Below are 16,717 nucleotides of genomic sequence, written 5' to 3'. Positions count from 1 at the left end.
CACACATCCAGCCTCTGTGACGTCCAGGGCTGGGGCGTGCAGCTGCCACCCCTTCCTGTTCAGGCTGCCCTGGCCTAGACCATGTGGCTGTGGTGACTTCCCCATACACCTGGCCTCAGAGGCCCCAGACAACCTTGCGCCAACAGTCTTTCTAGGGTGAGTGGGGAGAGGGGAGGGTGGGGTGGAAACAAGAGCCCAAGCCTGGGACACCTCCAGGCCCTACTCCCGCAGCTCTGAAGGGGGGCATGTAGGGGTAGTGGGAGGGGGGGGTTGTCTGTGTGTGTGCATGCTGGGCACAGCCAGGTCCCCATGAACCTGGGCTGAAACTGCTCCCTGCAGCTTCACTTTTTTAGATCCCTGCAAGGATGAAGAAATGAGAACCTGAACAGGCAGCTCAGGCCCTACCCCCAGCTAGAACTGCTGGCTACTGTACACTGATGGGACCTGGTGATTTGAGGTGAACAGGGAAGGTGGCCCCACGTAAGTGATGGTCCCTGGTGGTCCAGGTTTCAGCAGGGGGCGGGGGGGCACAATCAGGCAGGTGAGGTGCTCCAATACCGGCCACTTTCAGATTTAAGAGCATTTCCATCCTGTCCGCCAGGCTGGCTGCTCTGGCTTGCCCCATTTCTGGATTCAATGAAGACCTCACTTCCCGAGAAATCCCACTCTCAGTGTCCCCAGGCCATCCTTCCTCCTTCCCAGGGTCGTCCCAGACAACCCCTGCCCGGCAACAGTCCCCAAGCAAGGCCCCAAACCCGGACAGCAAGAAGCCAGTGGTGTTTCGTGACACAAACATGCATTCGTTTTATTCACAAAACAGCCTGGTTTCCTAAAACAATACAAACAGCATGTTCATCAGCAGGAAGCTGGCCATGAGCAAGGGGGCCCAGGCCACAGGGGGGCCCTGGGCACCCACCTCCACCGGCAGGGGGCCACGCAGGGAAGTCCTCTCTTCTGTTGCCATCAGTAAGGCCAGAAAAAAGGACTTATTTTCTCTAAGGTAAGTAGCCAGGATCAGAAATAGAGACATGGGCTCCCCAGATCTCAATAGATAAATGAACAGAACTTTCATTTTTGCAAAATCATCACTGTTAGGGTTGGGGGGCTCCCATTCTGGGGCCCCTGGGTGCCCCGGGGGTAGGTGGGCTGCCCCCTCCCGCGCTGTGAGCACCTAGCGGCAGCTCCACACGCGTGAATGGATACAGAGGGGCTTCGACACGGCGCCATCAACATTCTCTTTATAAACATGAGTGGATTCTCCAGGCAAACTATGCACTATTTCATGGTCGGAAAGAATCAAAGGAAGTTTAAATGAGGGTGGAGTTAAACTGTGCTAAATTACAGTAGTGCTTATTAGTAACTAGATTTCAAAAGGTTACAGAAAATTTACATTCTCTACACAAAAACTGCATCTCCTGCACAGACAACATCGACATCGACACAGGAAGGAAACTGATTGTCCATTCTTTGCCCAGGAAGTCTCGGTACTTTATAGATTCGTCTTTACCTCTTGTTTTTTTTTTTGTTGTTGTTGTTCTTCTTCTTCCAAAAAAAGCAGTTAAATTTTTTTTCTTTTCTTTTTCTTTTTTATACTAGGGACGTGGAGATGTTAAAACGACAACAAAAAATATATATATAAAAACAGGAATGAAATCTGTGAGAGAATATTTTTGGTTCTAAAGACGGGTGCATCCGTTTGTCTTCGCCCGAATCCCTTGCCGGAGACCACACGAGCAGTGACATTGCACGGAGAGGGCAGCTTTGGGTTCCCGCCGCCGTCACTGAAACCACCGGAAGGCGGCTCCCGTCGGAAGCATCACCTTCTGGCGGGGGCGGGAGACAAAAACAAGGAGAGAGTTCAGTCAGGGTCCGGCTGGGCCTGGCGCAAAGACGTTCCCCCGTGGATGGCCTCCTGGCAGAGGGATGGGCATGGAGTAAAAGCAGCCACCCCGTGGAGTTCCTGCCATCCTGGCTGGGCCAGAGGAGCCTGGCCCGCTGGCCACTGGAGGGCCTGGAGCACCCGGAGCACCCTGAGGCCCGCTGAGCCACTGTGCCCAGGAACCCTCCTTCTGGCCAAGAAGACCCCTTTCCCTGGTCCAGAGGCCACAAGCGCCAGGCGGCCCTGGTGCCTCTAGTTGTGTTCACGTTTCTGTTGAATGAGCGTGTACGCATGTGCACTGGACACACACAAGGATGTGTGCCTTGAGCTATTCTACAGTGTGTAGTGTGTCTGGAGCTGTGGTGAAGTGGAAGGATGCTTGCTGTGTTTATTAAGACACTGCATCTATAATAAGACTGTGTACAAGGCAGGATGTGTGTGTATATCTGTCTGACTCTACACAAGAGGAGAGTAGGTGCCTTTGTATGCATCCAGGTATGTTCTCTGGGCAGGAGAGCAGACATATGAGGTTTAGAGCTGGGTGAGGTGGAAGGGATAGCCACGCTGGGGTGCCATTATCATTTTGCAACCATTTTGGACATTTGTGTCAAGCCCATTTGCAGAGGGGAGGCAGGGCAGAGACAGCAGGCTGAAAAGATGCTTTTGTACCCAGGCCTGGCATCACAGTGAAGCTGTCATGGCTGGGGACATGAGGACAGGCCCTGCCACAAGGATGGAGAGAAAGCATCACGGAATCTTTCTGCCTTCTCAAAACCAATCCACAGTGGGCAAGCTTTGCCCACATCCCAGGCTCAAGCCACCTCCCAGGCCCATAGGAACCCTGGCCATTAACTATGCAGCCAGACTGAACTTGGAGCCTCTAGGCACCCCAAGTCTGTCAGTTAGATGCCCAGAGCTAGGGGCTTCCAGGACTCAGGGCAGAGCAGTTGGCACTGCAGCTGCTCTATTCTTGGGAAAGGTCTGAAGGGACAAACGGAGGGCTTATCCCTCAAACCCAGAGGATCTACAGGGGACAGAACCCCTCAAGTGGGGCAGGGCAAAGTCCCAGAATCTTAGGTCACAAACTGGAAACTTTAGGACATGTCTGAAAGTCAGAGACTTAGGACCTGTGTGGGAATCTCAATATCTGACCCAGAATGCTGGGTGGTGCGGGGTGGGGGCTGGGAGGGGTGGCATTCCGAGTCCTGGGGCCTGGAGGGAATGTTAGGCCCCCATGTGGAATTACGTGCTTGCCTAGGTTGCAGACTACAACCTAAGGGCATCTTGGGATGTGGCTCTGACTCTCGGGGCAGTGAACTGGTGTCTTGGAGCCTGGCCTAAAACTGCAGAGCCCAGGGACAGCGGGGCATCCTGGACACAGGCCCAAGCAGGAAAGGTGGGGATGGGGATGGGGGTGGGTTTGGACTGCCAGACAGACGCAAGAGCCCACACACCTCCCTCTAAGGCGCCGTTACCTCCAGAGCAGCGGAAGGCTTCTTTTTGAGTTCCTCACATTTTCTGAATTTGCAAATCTGATGGCCAGTCTTTCGGTTCCTACAACTGCTGCACTGCTCGCAGTTGATGCGCCGCCGGCAGGGCGCACACATGCCGCAGCGTTTCCGCTTCTTCTTGCCGGAGCTGATGGCGGAGGCCAGCTCTCCCTGCATGGGGTACTCAGCCAGGCCGGCCATGTGCAGCGCGCTCTCAGCCAGGAACACGCCCGCGGGGGTCATGATGAAGAGGCCCGGGTTGATGGGAAAGGCGCCCAGGTAGGGGAAGTCGGACTGGCCATTGAGGGCTTCGGCACCCGCCACAGCCTCCATGTCGGGCAGGCCGGCGCCCGCTTCGCTCATCAGCGGTAGGTGCTCCTGCACCACGCGCTTCAACATCTCCGTGGACTGCGCAAACTGCTGCAGTGTCAGCTGTCCCTCGGCCGCCAGCTCCGTGGCGCGCTCCGCCTTGCTCAGCAGGCTGGCCACAGCACCGCTTTTGTGCTTTGAGGTAGAGTTGCTTTTGTCCACAGCCATGGCCGCCGCCAGGTCGTGCCCGTTGGCCAACAGGGAGGCGGCGGCTGCAGCCGCCTTTTCGGCTGACTCCCCGCCCATCATGCTGCCACCGCCACTGCCGCCGCTGCCCCCAAATGAAGAGTAGTGGGAGAGGGGGCGGGAGCGGCGCAGGCTCTTGTTGAGGGGTTCACTGATGATGCCGCTCTTGTTCCGCCGCTCGGGGGGTGGGGCATCATCTGCCACCGAGGCTGGCGCAGCAGCGGCCACCGCCGCACTCTTGTCTGCCGCTCCCGCCTTTGGGCCACTGCTGCCATTGGTGCTGCTGCTGCTGCTGCCACCGGTGTCCTGGGGGCTACTGCTGAGGCTCGACATGGTGGGGCCGAGGCCCGGACCCCGCTGCCGGGGGAGCCTGCCAACTGCGGGGGGTCCACAGACAAGCACCGGGGTCCTGCCGCCCAGGACAGAGAGACCTGGTGGGAGTTGCCCCTCAGCGCAGGTACATGGTCGGGTGTCCACGTGGAAGTGCTTTCACTCTGTCGGGACAAGAGGATGGATACAGGGTCAGAGTGGCAAACACCTCCCGCTGCCACCAACTGCATCACCACGGTAACCACCACAGCCTCACCAGGGCATTGATCAAGTGCCAGCCAAAGTTAGGAATTTCTCATTTGTACTATCTCAGTTAAGACTCATAAAAAACCTACAAATGTTGGCTAGGAATACCCTATCTGATAAGGTGAGGAAGACAAGGTTTGGGAGAAGAACTGACTGTCCCATGGATACATGACCACTCAGCAACGGAGTGGAGGCTCAGCCGGGTCCCCCTGCTAGGGTCTGGGAAGACCTCACGGAGGCAGGCGGTCCTTCCTGTCGGGGGAGTGGAGATGGAGAGAGCGGAAGAGCTCCATTAACCTCAGAGGTTACCCTTTGCTTCCTAATCTTTCACTGACCCAATTATGGAGAAGAGGGGTGGACACAGAGCTTGGCAATACAGACCAAAGTATGGAAGCTGCTTCTGGATGCTTATTAGAGATTCCTAATTGCTGTGTTAAGCCTTCAGTTGTGTTCGACTCTTTGCAACCCTGTGGACTGTAGCCTGCCAGGCTCCCCTGTCCACAGGATTCTTCAGACAAGAATACTAGATTGCGTTGCCATTTCCTTCTCCAAGTGATCTTCCCAACTCAGGTATCGAACCTAGGTCTCCCGCATTGCAGGCAGATACCATCTGAGCCACCAGGGAAGCCGAAGATGCCTAAGACACATTAATTATCTCAAGGCTCTGTCAAGTCCTGCAGGTAAAGGTAAGTGACTTTGTTTCACAGAATTTGCCAAACAGAGCACAGAAGGAGCATGTACCCTCCTGCTAGAGGGCAGGCAGCCCTGTGCCAGAGGACAAGCCTCCTCCTGTAAGAGTAGGGGGCCACCCTTGTGCATCCATCAGCACATACTCCCCACTCCCTCTCAAACCTCAAGACCCACGTTTGTCTCTAGACAGGCCTCACTGCTGTGCCCCAGCCTGGCTCCCAGATGGGTCTGGAGGGAGCTCCCAGTGGGAGCAGAGAGCACAGAGTGGACTCTGGGCCAAAGGGAACTCTGGCTGTTGCAAGCTGGGACCAAGAGGAGGTGTGACCCTCTCAGGAATGAAGTCTGTTCCTTGGCCATGTCCACGTGTAGGGGTGCCCCTTCCCAAGACAGAGCCTGTTCTGCTCAGGCCCCAAGACTAAGGCATGTGAGCAGCCAGGCTCCTTGGCCAGAGCTCTGGAAGAAACTGTTCCAGATGGAGCTGAGTGGTAGTTTCCTCATCAGCCCTGGCTCCCTAGCATCTGCCTGCTGCGGCCCAGCAACCCCCAAGAGAGGGGTGGGAGGACAGGGCCCCGCCAGGAGCAGCTGGCGACTCACGGGGGAGGCGCACATCTGGCCGGGCCTGTCCCGCCCTGGGCTTGGGGGTGGCGCACATTGCATCTCTGTCCCCAGGCAACCCCACCATCCCCCAGTCACGGAACTCAGCCTGTCCTGGGAGGTCATCCAGCCCAAGCCTGTGAACTGACAGAAGGGGAAATCAAGGCCCTGGGCAGGTAGGGCCCCTGGCCCAGGACTGCTAAGAAGCAGCCATGAGGAGAAGCGAGAGCTGGCAAGGGAGAAGCGAGTGCTGGCAAGGGAAAAGCTCCATTCTCCGGGGTTAGGCAAAGGGCAGGCATCAGCAGCTAGCCAGCCACTCTGCCTCCCCAGCAGGTACTGGCCCATCTAAGCTCCTTCGTAGTAAAGGTGGATGAGTGGTGAGGAAGAGTTGGGCAAGCTGGCAGATTCCACTAGGACAAACCCAGGATGGCCTGGCGAGGTGTCCAGACTGGGCCAGGGAGTGTCAGAGGGGTCAGAGTCACAGTAAGAGGAAAGGAGGGAGAGTGCATATATACATCCCAGGATAGCTATGCTTTATTCTACCCACTAAGACTCTAGCCCAGGCAGGCCGTTGGGCCCTTGTCATCAGAGATCAGGGCCCCTCCAGGCATCAGGGACCCCGGCTGGGTGTGGGGGACCATGACCACTGAGACCAGGGCCAGTGACTATCATGCCCAGTCACCCAGCCCCTGGCCCATCTGAGCGCAACTACCCTGCCCTGGACCACAGCCCCAGATGCAGGGTGAGGGAAAAGATAGGAGGAGGCAGGCGCCCGCGGGCTGGAGAGGTGGGGAGGGGAGCAGTCTGTGCCCCAGCCCCTCTGTGCGTCCCCCGCCTCTGAGGCCTGCAGGCTGGTGGCAGAAATCGATAGCTGCATTAACGCTGCTTTTGCTCCACTCCCTCCCTCCTTCCAGCTCCACGATCTGGCTCTGCGTGTGGGGCGGGCAGGTCAATTAGAAGTCAGCTCCCTCCGACACAGACACAGCCACACAGCCGGGCCTGTGTTCAGGCTAAGTCTCTCTCCGCTTTTGTCTCCATACCGAGTCTCTCTTGGTGGGGACCTAATCTCACGTTGTTAGTCTCTGGCCCCCTTTTTGAATCTCTCCAATCTGTCATTTTCTGTCCTTCCTCAGGGACTCCCCTCCCCCAGCCCCCCGCCCCCCCCCACACCCCCAACCCCCCCACTAGGTCCTGGGATATGCTGAGCTCAGGCCCAGAGGACGTGATATGTCATGGAACAGGTGCTGCAGGCAGTGAACGCTGGTCTGTCAGCCTCAGAAAGTGAAGTTGGGGGTACGCAAGGAGGACTGGCACACAGGGTAACTCTGTCCTGAAACCCCAGGGCGGGCAAATACCAACCTCTAGTCCCCATGGCCTGGTCCCCAACCAAGGCTGTCCCAGATCTGCCGCATACCTGGCCCATCTCCTTCAGACCCTGGGAAAAGCTGACGCCCTTGTCCCAGCGGACAACTGACCACAGGGCTCATGGGCTCTACTCATGAAAGGGGAAGACATAAGAGGAGACCTTCTCCCAGGCCCCAGCCTCTACCGCAAGGCACACAGCAACCCTCTCCCAGGCCAGAAAGGGCCTGGCAGTGCCCAGGCGGCAGGGGAGGAGCCAGGGCTGCGTTGAAGCGGAGCGGGAATGAGCGGGAGGGAAAGCTGGCGGGCAGGCGGGCGGCGGCGGGCGCATCCATCATCGGCCCTGCCAGGAACGCATCCAGCCCCCAAAAAGAAATACTGCGCCTGAGGAGGGACAACAAAGGGCTCCGTTTCATCAGCAATGCGGAGCCAGCGCCCCGCCGCCCCGCCAGCCGCGGTCAGCCCACAAAGGACCCCTTTGTCCATGCAGGAGCCAGGCCGGCCGGGAGTGGGGACCAGGGGCTGACGGGCGGGGACAGAGCCCAGGGGGCGGGGGTGGGGGGGAACCAGTCATGGAGCACTAGGGGGCAGAGGGGGAAGAATAGAGACAGGTGGTGGGGACAGAGAATCTGAGACACAGAACTCAAGGGGTGGGTCAGAGAAAGGGGCTGAGGGAGGACAGAGTAAAGGGTCAAGGTTAGAGCATCGTGGGGAGCAGAGACTGGGGCAACTGGGTTCAGAGATGCAGGCTACCTGGCCCAGCCCAGGGATGAGAGGATCTGAGAGACATGGAGACAGAACCCTGAGGGGAATCTCAGATGTGAGGGCCTGGGGACCAAGAGAAGGCAGTTGGACATGCCCCTGGGAGAGGGAAGTGGAGGCAGAGGTGGGGGAGACCAGATGAGCCCTGGGCTGCTCTGGTCCAAGGCCGGGGAGGAAGAGACAGGAAGGAGGGCTGGGGGTCAGGGCTTCCTGCTCTCAGGGCCGAGCTGTGGGGCCCCACCTCCTGCAGGCTGGAGCTCACTGGCTATCCTGGGACGTGAGAAACAGTCAAAGCTGGGGCCACTCCTCCCTCTACTCCCAGACCCAGGCCAGCCCCAGAAAATATGGGACATGGCCCCTCCCTAACGAGCTCTCGCCAAGTGACATTCAGGCTCCCTTACCTAAGGGACCCTATCTGCTAGCATTTTGTGAGCACCTACTGCGTCCCTGGCCTTGTACTCCCATGTTCTACATGTTCTCTCTCCCTTCTGATTCCTCCCCAGGACTCAAGGAACCGAACTATGAACCAACTCCAGATATGAAGAAATTGAGGTTCAGAGAGGTTCAAGCTGTCGGGCCAAAGTCAAAGAGTGGTTCCCTGTAGGGGGAGAACTTGAACCCAGAGCCCAAATGTTAGTCACCTTGCTTTGTGACTGCTCTTGCTTTACTAGGGAAAGGTGACCCAGCCACCCTGAGGCTGCCCTCATCCCCTCCCTGCGGGTTGTTACCATGCTTGTCACCTTTACGTGGTTGGGGGCATGAGCTGTCACAGGCCCCAGGGGAATGTCCCCACCCGGGAGCTTGGAGATACCCAAGCAGGAACAGGGAATGCTGGACCAGTGACGTCATAATGCCAGCTGGCAATGAGGTCACCAGAGGTGGTGGCAGAGTGCTCACTCCACCCTCTGTGCCAGGGGAGCCCAAACTGTCCTCAGCAGGACTCTGTCCCAGGTCCTCCAGGCTACACAGCAATGGGCAGGGGGTGGGGCAGGAGGGCATGTGGGGTGGGCTGGAGCTGTCTGCATGGAGACCTGCACACAGGTGGCCACGGTGAGATGTTCTAGACCTTGCACACAGTAGCAGTAGCAGCCCCATGTCCTGTGGTCCTAGGAAGATACAGACCAGACTGGCACTGCTCTGGAGGGTTACAAAGGAGCTGGGCCGATGGGCACATGAACCAACGTGAAATGGGAGGGTGGGAAAAGGATCGAGCGGGACACCGGGACCTTTCTGGAGGAAGGGGCTGCTTAGCCTGTGAGTTAAGGATAAGGAGAGGTTACCAACATGGACACAAGCTTGAAAGGGTTCCCAAGAAAAGGGGAAGCGGGGGCGAGGTGTGGCTATGAGGTTGGCAGGGTTTCAACTGGGAAGGGCCTTGAAGTCAAGAACAGGATTTTTTTTAAACATTTACTGAGGTATAGTTGACATACTACAAAATTCACCCATTTCAAAGTATGTAATTCAATCACTTTTAGTGAATTTATGGAGTTGTGCAACTATCCCCTACTCCTCTGCTGGTTGGAACAGCTGTCCCGCCTGCCGAAGGAGGGCTTCCTGGAAGAGGCAGCATTATCAGGGCCTTCAGGATCCCAGGTGTGGCCTGGTAGAGCCCACCAGTGTTGCAGACTTGCAGACCCTGTCTCATTGAACCCTTCCCCACACTTACGTGCTACACCCCCTCACATCCCTCCAATCCACCTTGATGGGCTGGTGTCCTTGGTCTCCAATGGAGAGGGGGCGTTGGACAGACTGACTGATGGTGGGCAGGCCAGACCACAGGCTATGGTGGTTGAACTAAGCTGAGCAACTGGGTGTGTGTGGGGGTTTCCATCTCTGATTTCCATGATTCAGCCTGGGGAGTTTCCAGAGGGGAAAAAAAAAAGCCCTACTCAGGCCTAAGGAGATACACACGGGGACACTAGTCTTGGAGGCCAGGAGAAATGCAGGCCTTACTAGAGAAACCAGGGCACACAGCCAGCTATGGATAGACACACACATACAAGGACACATTGACCACTGTTAGCACCCAGCAGATGGTCTGGAACGGGCCACACCCTCAATGCCACTAGGGTCTCCCTAAGACTAACACCCCAAGACCAACTGCCAAGGACAGAATGGGGGTGGAGGCTGCAGTCCTATTTCCTTGACTCCACACTCCTCAGGCAGGCTCAGCCCCCTTCCCTAAGGACTGATACATGCTGCTGAGAAAACCCAGGAGTATATGGGGTTCTGCCTGCCCTTACAGAGCTCCCAAAAGGAGCTGAAGGAGGAGATCAACCCATTTCATGGACAAAAACACTGAGGCCCCAGGCAGGAGGTATGCCCTGACATGGGGCTTCTAGGGAATGAGGTAAGGATCCTGGGACACCTCTGATAAAGACAAGGCCTTCCTCAACAGGCACCTCCTTTGGGCGATGTTCCTTCTTTAGAAAGGTCATAGGAGCCGGAGGACTCTCCTTACTGTGTGACTGTGGCATATGGCCTCTGAGCCAGTTTCCCCATCTGTAACATGGCACCATGAGGATAACAGCTAACACATATGGGGACCTTTCTATGTGCTAGACAGTGGACATGCCTTGTCTCATAGAATCCTCATATCTACTTTCTGAAGGAAGTACTATGATTGCCCTATTTAGAACAGACAGTTTGATAAGCAATTGTGAGAAAATGATTGCCTCCCTGTTTGGGAGCTCCTGGATCATAGACTAAGGTTTCCCAAAGTGGAGATGTCTGAGCTGACACTAGCCTGAGATCAGAGCCCACACTTTCTTAGGACCTCCCTCCTGGTGGGCTTCACCACAGGACAAGCCAGGGAAAGCCAACTCAGAGATATTCCGTCCCCACTGGGAGAGGGCATGTATTCAGAGGACTGGCCAGGGCCTGGAGTCGGCAGGTCCAGGTTTGTGGCTCCATCCTGTCCCTTCTTGCTAACTTTGACACCTTTCCCCGCACTCAGCCTCAGCTTCCATCTGTAAAATAGAGATCAATGGTTCTTGCTCCTCACCCCAAGCTACAGAAACCATGAGCCCAGAAGGGCCTGTGGGGAAGGAGGTGGAGAGATACAGAAAAAAGAGTGCAGATAGCAACCCAAATCCAGATAGCAACCTCCAAATCCCAGGAGGGAGATTTTTCAGATGGGAAACTGAAGCTTGGAGAAAAGGGTTCTGAGTAGGCCAAAGGGTTGGGACCAAGCTCCAGAGGATATGAGGCTGATTGGGGTGAGGAGCATCCAGCCCCCTCCCTTTCCTATCTCCCCAGAGGACATGATAATAGCAGACCTCAATATTGAGCACTTGCTCTCTGCTACGTATTGTGCTAAGCATTTCACATACATTTTCTCACTGAAATCTAACTCTGTAACTACTATTAACCCCATTTACAAATGAGAGTCACCTGCCTAAGGTCACTAGGTCAATCAGCACAAGAGTCGGGATTTGAAACCGATCTCTGCAACTCCAGGGCCTGGCTCTCCAGCACTGCCCAAAAGTTCCGAGGCACATTTTGGCTAGAGGGTGAGGTCCAGGGGCACCCTCAGCCTAGCGGAACCCTCTTGGTTTCTCATTGGTCCTGGGGGGGAGGGGGGTAGTTCTCAGGCTCTGAGCAAAACACTTTGGGACGCTGTCACAGAGAAGTCTGCAGCTGTACCCTAAGGCCCAGGAAGACAGGGGAAGGGGCTGCGGGTGGGCCGGACGGGCCAGGCTGGGCCAGAGCTCCGGGCATTCCGGCGGCCTCCGCAGGAAGCAGAATGGGACGGAAACCGGCTCCTGCCTCCTCCCCCAGAATCCTGTGGGCAGCCTAGCCGGCCTGCACAGAGGCCCTCTTTGTGCCTGCCCCAACCCGCCACCCGCGGCTGGCCCAGGGTTTTGAGTTTCCTGGGGGGTGGGGGCCCCACCACTGCTAAACCTCCAGCTACCTCCGCCTCTTAGAGGCAGTCACAGCAGTCCGCAGCTGGAGGAGGAAGTGAGTGATGACCAGGGCTACCCCAAAGACCCCGGGGCCTGACGTGTGTCCACATCTCATTCCCCCAACACACCCTAATCAGGGGCTGGAGGTGGGCAAAGGGACCCAGAGACAGAGCCTGAGAGGCCACCCCCCTGAGCCTGCCCTCCCCGCCAGCTGTCACCAAGCCCATCCTGACCCATCCAAGACTCTCCCATCCCATTCCATCTCAGTGCACTTGTGCCCAGGCTGGTGGACATCCATGGAGGCTGGCCAGGTGGGTAGGGTGACCCATCTGTCAATCATCATTTCCTATTTTCCAGGAACTCCCTGGACATATAACGTGCATCCAAGGGAAGGCCTCAAGCTCACTTCAGCATTTCAGGGGTCCAAAGCTCCTTGGGTGTTGCAAGTGCTCAAGAACACAGAACCCCAGGGGGCACGCTCGAGTTGGAGTGTATATGGTGAGGAGCAGCACTAGGGCCAAGTATATCTGCGTGTGTCCCCCTGGGAGGTGTGTCAGAAACCTGTGCACATTGCATGCATGAGAATGTGTATCTGGGGCTGTGCCCAGGTGTGCGTGTACAGTCTCAGTTATTACTCTGTGGTTTTAAGTACTGATATACAAATGGGGCTTAGATACCAGTGGAGGTGGAGGTCTCTGTGTGACCTGTGTGTAGGAGTGGAGTGTGGCTATCTGCATCTGTGGATAGATGTGTATGACTGAGTGTGCAGTGGGTTCTCCTGGCCTGTCGTGTGTGTGTGTGTGTGTGTGTGTGTGTGTGTGCGCGCGCGCATGTATGCACACGTGTGCATGCACTCACTGAGTTCTATCAGGACCTCTGAGGGGTTCTGAGATACGGGTCTGGGGCTCAACTGGCATGGGGATGGCGCAGACAGGAACTCATGCCAGGTGCTAGGGCCCCTATGGAAACAGGAAGCTGCCCACAGGAACACCTGGGCTATGGTGGAGATTGGGCTCCACTCAGGTTCAGTCTGTACCCCTAAGAAATCAACCCAAGGCTCCACTAGCCAAAAAGCTGTCCCAGCCTCAAGGGAGGCACCTGCCTCATCTGCCATTCAAGACCCAACAACTCTGGCCAGCATCTAAACCTGTGTGCCTGGCCTGAGCGAGGAGAAAACTGGAAAACAAAAGCCCCCAGACCGCAGGCCCTCCCTGCAGAGGCGTGGGGGAGGCAGGCAAGAGGCGGGAGGCTCAGGAGGAGGGAGGGAGGTGTCGCCGCAGCCCCGGAACACAAAAATAATGAGGCGAGAGGGGCCATGGGGCCGAGCCGGCTGGTTCCGGAGTCGCTATCTGACCTTGACAGATGCCACAGCTGGGCGCCTGGAGAGGAGCCGCCGCCACAGTGCTGCAGAACAGCCCCCCCGCAACCCGCCACCTCCCCCAGACCGGGTCGATGGAGGTTCAGACAGGCCCCAGCCGCAGGCAGCCACCCCACCAGGTGGGAGCTGGGGGACCTCAGAGTGTAACCCAGTCAGGCAGCGGGTAGGGGGAGGAGATGGAGGCAAAGAGAGTGAGTGGGGGCAGGACCTGGGCACAGGAGGCAGCAGTGGGGTCTCCGGAGGGCACTCTGGCCCTCAGGTGTGGCTGTGTGTGTAGGAGAAAGATGTATAGCGTACTATTGTGCTTGGGTAGCTATGAGGCTGAGAGTGTGTGGTTAAGAGAAGCAAGTTGTGAGCGTGGGTATAACAAAGATCATATATGTGTGTGTGTGTCCTTGGCGTCACCGATCTCTCCTCTGCCCTCTTCCAGAGCCACACCTGTCCTGGCAGGAGCAACCCATGCTGGGGTCAGGGGTGGCAGGGTGCAAAGAGAGCCAAAAGCACCCTGATCCTTGGCTACCACCAAGTTTTGTCACTAGAAGACAGAGGAGAGGTGGCCCTGTGGTCTTCCTGGCCTCCCCTTTCTCACCCGCATGGGTGCTCCAGGCACAGAGACGGGCTTGGAGCTAGATACCACCACTCTGGGGACACCAGTGAGGGGCTGGGGTACAAGCTGCAGGAGGGGATGTTGGGCTAGAGGCGGATTAGCAATTCCGAGCACTGGCTACATAATTAAAAAATCATTACGGCAGGCGGGCGGGCAGAGCCATGTGAGCTCACGCTCAGAGCGGGTGGGGACACGGCCATGGTACTCCCCCTCCCACCGCTTCCCGGAGGAAAAATCCCACCTGCTAATATAATTATGGAAAAACACAAGCACAGAAATTCGGTTTCAGCAAACAACGTGCCTGAGTGCCCAGGGCCTGCCTGGCCCTCAGCACAGTGGGCAGGCTGGTCACCGGTGCCCAAGGCTCCCAGCGGTAAGCTGGGTCCAGACCCCCACCTCCTCCGCCTCAGCAGCCCCCAAGAGTGGGGGTGGAGGTGTGCGGGGGACATGTAAAGCCCAGCTCCTCAAATTCCAAATCCAACAGAAAACTGGCCTGTCCTGATAGTTGACAAATGGGGAAACTGAGGCTAAGGAATCCTTGTAAGGTTATGGTGTTTGTGGCAAAGCTACAGCACCAATGGGCCACCCCAAAACTCAAAACCCTCCCCTCCCCTGTAGTCCTCCAGCTTCCCTATCTCATCGGTCATCCCCCGGCCCCCTCCGCTCTCGGCTGAGGTGGGGGGTGTGTGTGGGACGCGACACACGAGCAGCTCTCTCCCTGAGTTGGAACTGGACTGTTCAAGTCAGGTACTCCAGCTCCGCCCAGCCCCTAACTACGCCGGGATCCTAGGGTGCGGGGGCGCAGGGAACCCCAGGCTCCCAGTTCAGGGACAGGGCGTCCTGGGCTCGGCTGGGTTAAGCTAGGCCAGCAAGGTTGGCTCCCGCCCCGAGAACGGCGGCCAGCTCTGGGGCACAGGCCCCAGATCGGCAGGAACAGCCGCCATCACCTCGGGCCTGGAGCGGGAGGCGGCGGCGCGGGGAGGGCAGCCGGGCCTAATTAGTCTGCCTGGGACCCGGGCGGGCGCCGGGGCGGCAGACGCGGCCGCCGGAGCCGCGCAGGCACGTCCGCGCCCGGCCGGGAGGCGGCGGGGAGCCGGGAGGCCGCGCGCCCTGGGACGCGGTGGGCCGGCCGGGCGGCCTGGGAAGGCCTGGGCTGAGGAGATGCCGGCCCCGAACAGGCCTGCCTTCCCTCATTCCTCTGTGCCACCAGGCACAGCAATTAGAGGCTTTCAAAGTTTGTCCTTAATTGGTTTCATTTTTGCCTCATAAATGATTCATGGCCCTGGAGGTCTGGGAAGGAGAGGGAGTGGCAGGGGGAATTTGGGAGCCAGGCCCCCCACCTGAGGCTGGAGAGGGGCCTGAAACCTTTGCCCAGTTGAATACAGGGCTTGGGGAAGCCTCGGGCAGGTGGGATCCTCCAGCAAAAATAAAAACCCCCGGCCCTCTCCTCAGGGCACTAACTAATTAGCAACTGTGACTTCTCTGCAGACCAGAGCTCTGCAGCCAGGCCCAGAGCCACTGCAGCTGCTGGGGCCCTGGGAGGGTGAATAATAATATAATGATAACAAAATAAAAGTGTTAATAGTAATAATAAAGATGGTGAACACTTACAAAGTTCTCACTTAAGTTTCGGACATGCAGTTAAGAACATCTCTTTTAACCACCTACCCTAAATCCCCAAGCACTGCCAGGAAGAGGTACCAGAATCCCCATTTTGCAGTGAAAGAAACTGAGGCTTGGAGAGCTTAAGGTCTCTCCTTTGCCCCTCTGATGCCCAAACTCCTCACTCCCCAAGGTCTCAGTAGCTTGGGGCTTAGGACTGGACACCTGAACACTGCCAGTGAGTTAGGAGCTGCAGGTCCTAAGGAAGCCTCCAGAAGACCCCAGAAAGGTCGAGTGATGCCATATCCACCTGGGCCAGGTTAGCTCCGCCCCTCACAAGGCTGTGTGACCTTACTGAGCAATGTCTTCACACAGCCTTAACTGGCCCATCTGTCAAATAGGAAACAGTAGCCCTATGACCCCCACCCAGCGCTCACTTGTGCTGGGCATGGAATCAGAGAGATGTCATGGACCGCATGCTCAGGGAGCTCCCAGTCTAGGGGAACATGGATGTACACAGAGATAAGGGCTTGGTAGAGTCTGTGCAGAGAACTCCGAGAGCTCAGCCAGTCACCTGCTGAGGGCTTCTTGGGGGTGAGGTGGGCAGAGGAAGGGTCTCCCTTTTAAGCACGTTCCCCAGTGGCTCAGATGGTAAAGAATCCACCAGCACTGTAGGAGACCAGGGTTTTTGATCCCTGGGTCAGGAAGATCCTCTGGAGAAGAAAATGGCAATCCACCCCAATATTCTTGCCAGGAGAATTCCATGGACAGAGAAGCCCTGGTGGGCTATAGTCCATGGGGTCGCTAAGAGTCGGCCACAACTGAGCTACTAACACAACCCACACAGAATGCTCAGGGAATGGGTGTGACCCACTAAAACCCTCGGCTAGAGGTCAGACCTTGAGGAAACCCAGAACTACAGACTACATCAGAGGGATATTCGATGCAAAATGCCCAGCTTAGTCTGTCCAGGACAGTCACTTTTATCCTGAACAACTATGAGAGGTGAGGTCTACACAATTATCTGCAAGGCCCACTTGGTCCCTGGGGACATCCCAGAGGTAAATGCACTCAACAAATTCAGGAGCAGATGCTTTATGGGGCTTTCTGGTGGCTCAGTGGGTCAAGAATCCACCTTTGATGCATTAGACGCAGGAGACATGGGTCCAATCCATGGGTCAGTAAGATCCCTTGCAGGAGGGCCTGGCAACCCACCACTCCAGGAGAATCTCAGGGACAGAGGAGCCTGGGAGGCTACAGTCCGTAGGGCTGCAAAGAGTCGGACACAACTAAAGTGACAGAGTAAATGCTGTCACT

General features: G+C 56.9%; 1 protein-coding gene across 9 annotated transcripts in view; it reads right to left on the bottom strand.

Moving 5' to 3' along the window:
* Nucleotides 1–779: 779 nt before the first annotated feature.
* Nucleotides 780–16,717, bottom strand: part of CXXC5 (CXXC finger protein 5) — a 34,659-nt gene continuing 18,721 nt past the window's right edge. For 6 of the 9 annotated variants that reach the window (XM_069592249.1, XM_069592244.1, XM_069592245.1 and 3 more), the window contains exons 2-3: nucleotides 3,355–4,418; nucleotides 780–1,823 (exon numbers count right to left, since the gene is read on the bottom strand). In XM_069592249.1, coding sequence (XP_069448350.1) covers nucleotides 1,779–1,823; nucleotides 3,355–4,257 — 948 coding nt within the window. In that variant the 5' untranslated portion in view covers nucleotides 4,258–4,418 and the 3' untranslated portion in view covers nucleotides 780–1,778. Of the gene's footprint in view, nucleotides 1,824–3,333; nucleotides 4,419–16,717 lie in introns of all 9 variants that reach the window. The other 3 variants (XM_069592250.1, XM_069592251.1, XM_069592252.1) reach the window with 1 other exon arrangement.

This window comes from Ovis canadensis, chromosome 5 (assembly GCF_042477335.2).
Source record: "Ovis canadensis isolate MfBH-ARS-UI-01 breed Bighorn chromosome 5, ARS-UI_OviCan_v2, whole genome shotgun sequence".
Classification (NCBI taxonomy): domain Eukaryota; kingdom Metazoa; phylum Chordata; class Mammalia; order Artiodactyla; family Bovidae; genus Ovis; species Ovis canadensis.
The sequence above is the reverse complement of the archived record's forward strand: the minus strand, read 5'-3'. Positions and strand labels throughout refer to the sequence as shown.